We start from the raw sequence: 3,522 nt of genomic DNA, 5'->3' as shown, positions 1-3,522 counted from the left end.
GATTTTAAAAGTAATATTAATTAGGGTGATTTAGGGTTTAAACTAAAACATGTTTTCAACAAGGGTAGCTTGGAGTTTTAGAAAAATATTTAACGATAAAAGTCGAATTTAACCAAAAAAGTTACCAGAGGGGAGGTGTTTGATAAACTTGCCAGGTAAGAGGAGATGTAAGTGATATTATCCAACTAATAAGGGATCTAAGGGCTATTTGGTCAACTAAGAGGGCAGGTAAGTGATATTTACCATACCCTATTCATTTTCATCTTAAAACAACAGAAAATTTGAGTGCCGCCTCTTGACTTATCCCTTAAAAATGCCAATAAAACCTTGGACCCATTTATTGGCCCAAACTTTAACATTTTCACCAGTTTCAACATGCCAAATCAATATTGAAACCCAAAAACAAGAAAGAAAAAAAATGCCAAATCAGTAGTGGTTTAGTTCTGCATCCTCATGGCTACAGACAATGTTAATTCGATTCTATAGTTGATACACAGAGAACTACACGGCATCAACATTTTTGAATACATAAAATGATTCATGTACCATTACGTAATATTGATGAGAAAAATAGACATAATAAACCCCAATAAGAATTTATTAAACAACCCAAGCGAGTTCCACACAGACCATATCCAAGACACACATGTATATTAAATAAGAAACTAGGTTTGATTAATTGTAGAGAGCGAGGTCAGACAACCTAGGTGACAGGATAGCAATTAGGGGTGTTGCCTTCTTTAACTCCAAACCAAACTTATCTGACATATCAAGTTCATCTTCATCTCCACTTGGCAATTTCCACTGGAACGAATGCAAAATTGATGCCAATAGGTAAGCTATCATTCTTTCTGCCAGAGGGATCCCTACACAAATCCTCCTTCCTGATCCAAATGGAATATATCGACAATCTGTGCCAGTAAAATCAAATTTATTACCACCCAATCCCAAGAACCTTTCTGGCTGGAACTCGAAGGGCTTATCCCAAGACATAGGATCTGTATGTATAGCCCATGCATTCACTATAATCTTGGAGCCCTTGGGAACCAGAAAGCCACCTATGGTGCAAGATGCACTTGGACATCGAGGAATCAAGAAAGGACCAGCTGGGTGTAGACGTAGGACTTCCTTCACCACTCCATTCAAGTAGTGCAACTTGGGCAAATGAGTCTCTTCCACCATATTGTTCAACCCCACTACCTCTTCCAGCTCTTCTTGAGCTTTCTTCATTTTCTGTGGATGTTTCAATAGCTCAGCCAATGCCCACTCCACTGTGATTGATGTTGTTGCACTCCCACCCACCATAATATCCTGTAAATAACAATTAGCAGCGAGTCAAAAGGGCCTAGCAGTAGGTAGATGCATTCTCAAGCTATAGCATATGGGATTTTTTTTTGTTGGAGAGGGGGGCTTGGAGAAGAGGATTTGAGGTTTGCAGAGGACAGTTTAATTGTAAGACGTCTCGAGAGGATTTAAACTCTTGATCTCATACTATAAGGCATTGGTCTTTAAGAGATGGATTCTTAGTAAGTAATTGGAATCAACGTTAAAGTATCTATATATATATATATATAAGTAGAAACACATCCATATTGGATACAATGGATATGATACATAGCATCTCTCTATTAGATTGCACTAAAATACATTGACCATTACAACACCCCATACTAATACTTTATACCTTGATTGTAAGAAATAAATTTTTTTTTTTTTTTTTTTGAGGGGAGTAATACTTTAAACCTTGACTGCAATGAAGATTTTTCATTTTTTGTTTGGGGTGGGGGGGCGGGGGGTGGGTAGGGGATGGGGAGGAATAAAAAGGAACGAAGAACTAATAATATCCTAAAAAATGTAGAAAGGTAACATACCAAGAACAAGGCTTTGATGTGGGAGATGGTAAGGGCCGGGGTGGAAGTGTTGGGAGCTCCTTCCTTTCCTTTGAGATTAAGTTGCTGTACCAAGACATGCAGGAGATCTTTGGCTTGTCTGCTGCCAGCATCATTGCATTCTCGCTGCAGGCTCTCTTTTTCTCTTCTTATTCGTTCGTTGATGACTGAATCCAACAGCTGATCGAAGCACGAAATCGTCTTCTTCATCTGCCGCCCAATACCTTGGATATCAAGCCATGCTAGAGCGGGGAAAAGATTCGAAACATTGGGCTTCGCAAAAAGCTGCAACATTCTATCGGTTACTCGCCGAACCTCAGCGGTGGCCTGCCGGCTCTCCTCAGCTCGAAGTGTATCACCCCACAGTGTGCTGGTTATGACGTTGAAGACAGTGAGAAACAACTGCTCCCTAGCGTCGATGGGGGAGCCGGCCTTGGAATAGAGTTGGCTTACCAGGTAGCGTATCTCTCTTCGCCTTAACTCATATAAGGCTTCAAGCCTCCTATGGTTAAGCATCTCTGAGACGCAGATCTTGCGAAGCATACGCCAATGGTCACCGTATGGCGACCAAACCATACCAACGCCGCCGTAAGTGGCGGCTACCAATGCCAGCAAGTCATGGTTGGCGAAGATTGTGTCGTGATCTTTGAAGACCTCCTTTGCCAGTGACGGCGATGTCACCACGATGCAAAGTTTGCTACCTAGTCGTAGTTTCATGATGGGTCCATATGTCTCAGCAAACTTAGCGAAGGTACGGTGGAGTTCGGTGCCGATAAAGGGGAGGTTTCCGATTAAAGGCAGTCCTCGTGGCCCTGGAGGCAGTGGCGGTCTTCCCCTTCTTGACCAAAACCACCATCCTGCTACTGTTACGACGGCGGCAGTCACCAGAACTGTCACTAGCACGCGGCCTGATTGTGTTGCGTTTTGCGAGTAGATCTCGCTCCCCCATTGTGCTAAAGCACAAGCAGCATTTGAAATTTTGGAGATGGGAGACATGGCTGCAGAAGGTGGTAATGGCGACATGATCCGAACTCGTGGGGATAAACCAAATGGGCAGCGCAAGTTAGTCAAATTCACAAGCAATGACGTTTTTTTATTCTGTTTTCATAATGAAAATGGTTTACTAGAAAGTCAGTTTTTCAAAGCAGGGTGAGAGCTCGGCAGATCTGGACCGAAATTGCTTCAGTAAATGCGCAGCATGATGCTGAATTTCGGGTGTCAGATTAGAAATTTCCATCCAGAGTTCAATTGGATGGCTAAAGTTGTTTGACAGGATCGTCTTACACATTTAATGCACAGATTAAGATAAAATATATCAATGAAAAAAAAGAAAAGAGTGTTTTTCCTCAAATATTTTGATTAAGAGTTTTCTTTTAAAAAAAATTCGTTTTAGGGCCTGTTTGGTTACATGAATCCAGAGATTTCAAAAATCTAGAGATTTCAAATCTAGAGATTTCAAATCTATGGAGTCATAATTTATAAATTTAACTATTTGGTTAGCCTGAATCTTTGGAATAAAATTTATAGATACATCCTTAAAAAATATTTATGAAGTCATGGTTCAAATATTTAACACTTTTATAGTAAAGATGACATTTGCACATTCACCAAAATCACGTCCATAAAATCGTGT

The 3,522-nt window shown here is 40.6% G+C and overlaps 1 protein-coding gene across 1 annotated transcript; it reads right to left on the bottom strand.

Annotated features, from left to right (window-relative positions):
• Positions 1-441: 441 nt before the first annotated feature.
• On the bottom strand, positions 442-3,177 carry LOC149029617 (ferruginol synthase-like). Its single transcript, XM_089151139.1, has 2 exons — positions 1,872-3,177; positions 442-1,311 (listed from the first exon to the last, which is right to left on the bottom strand). The coding sequence occupies exons 1-2, from the start codon at positions 2,910-2,912 to the stop codon at positions 676-678; spliced, it is 1,677 nt and encodes a 558-aa protein (XP_089007265.1). The 5' UTR covers positions 2,913-3,177; the 3' UTR covers positions 442-675.
• Between the last annotated feature and the right edge of the window lie 345 nt (positions 3,178-3,522).

This window comes from Hakea prostrata, chromosome 1 (assembly GCF_041222555.1).
Source record: "Hakea prostrata isolate BN-2017 chromosome 1, UWA_Hpros_2, whole genome shotgun sequence".
NCBI classification, from domain to species: domain Eukaryota; kingdom Viridiplantae; phylum Streptophyta; class Magnoliopsida; order Proteales; family Proteaceae; genus Hakea; species Hakea prostrata.
The sequence above is the reverse complement of the archived record's forward strand: the minus strand, read 5'-3'. Positions and strand labels throughout refer to the sequence as shown.

Coding starts and splice junctions, on each gene's coding strand:
- LOC149029617 (XM_089151139.1), bottom strand. CDS start 2,912: ATGTCGCCATTACCACCTTCTGCAGCCATGTCTCCCATCTCCAAAATT. Junction 1,312..1,871: donor ACATCAAAGCCTTGTTCTTG/GTATGTTACCTT, acceptor TGTTATTTACAG/GATATTATGGTGGGTGGGAG.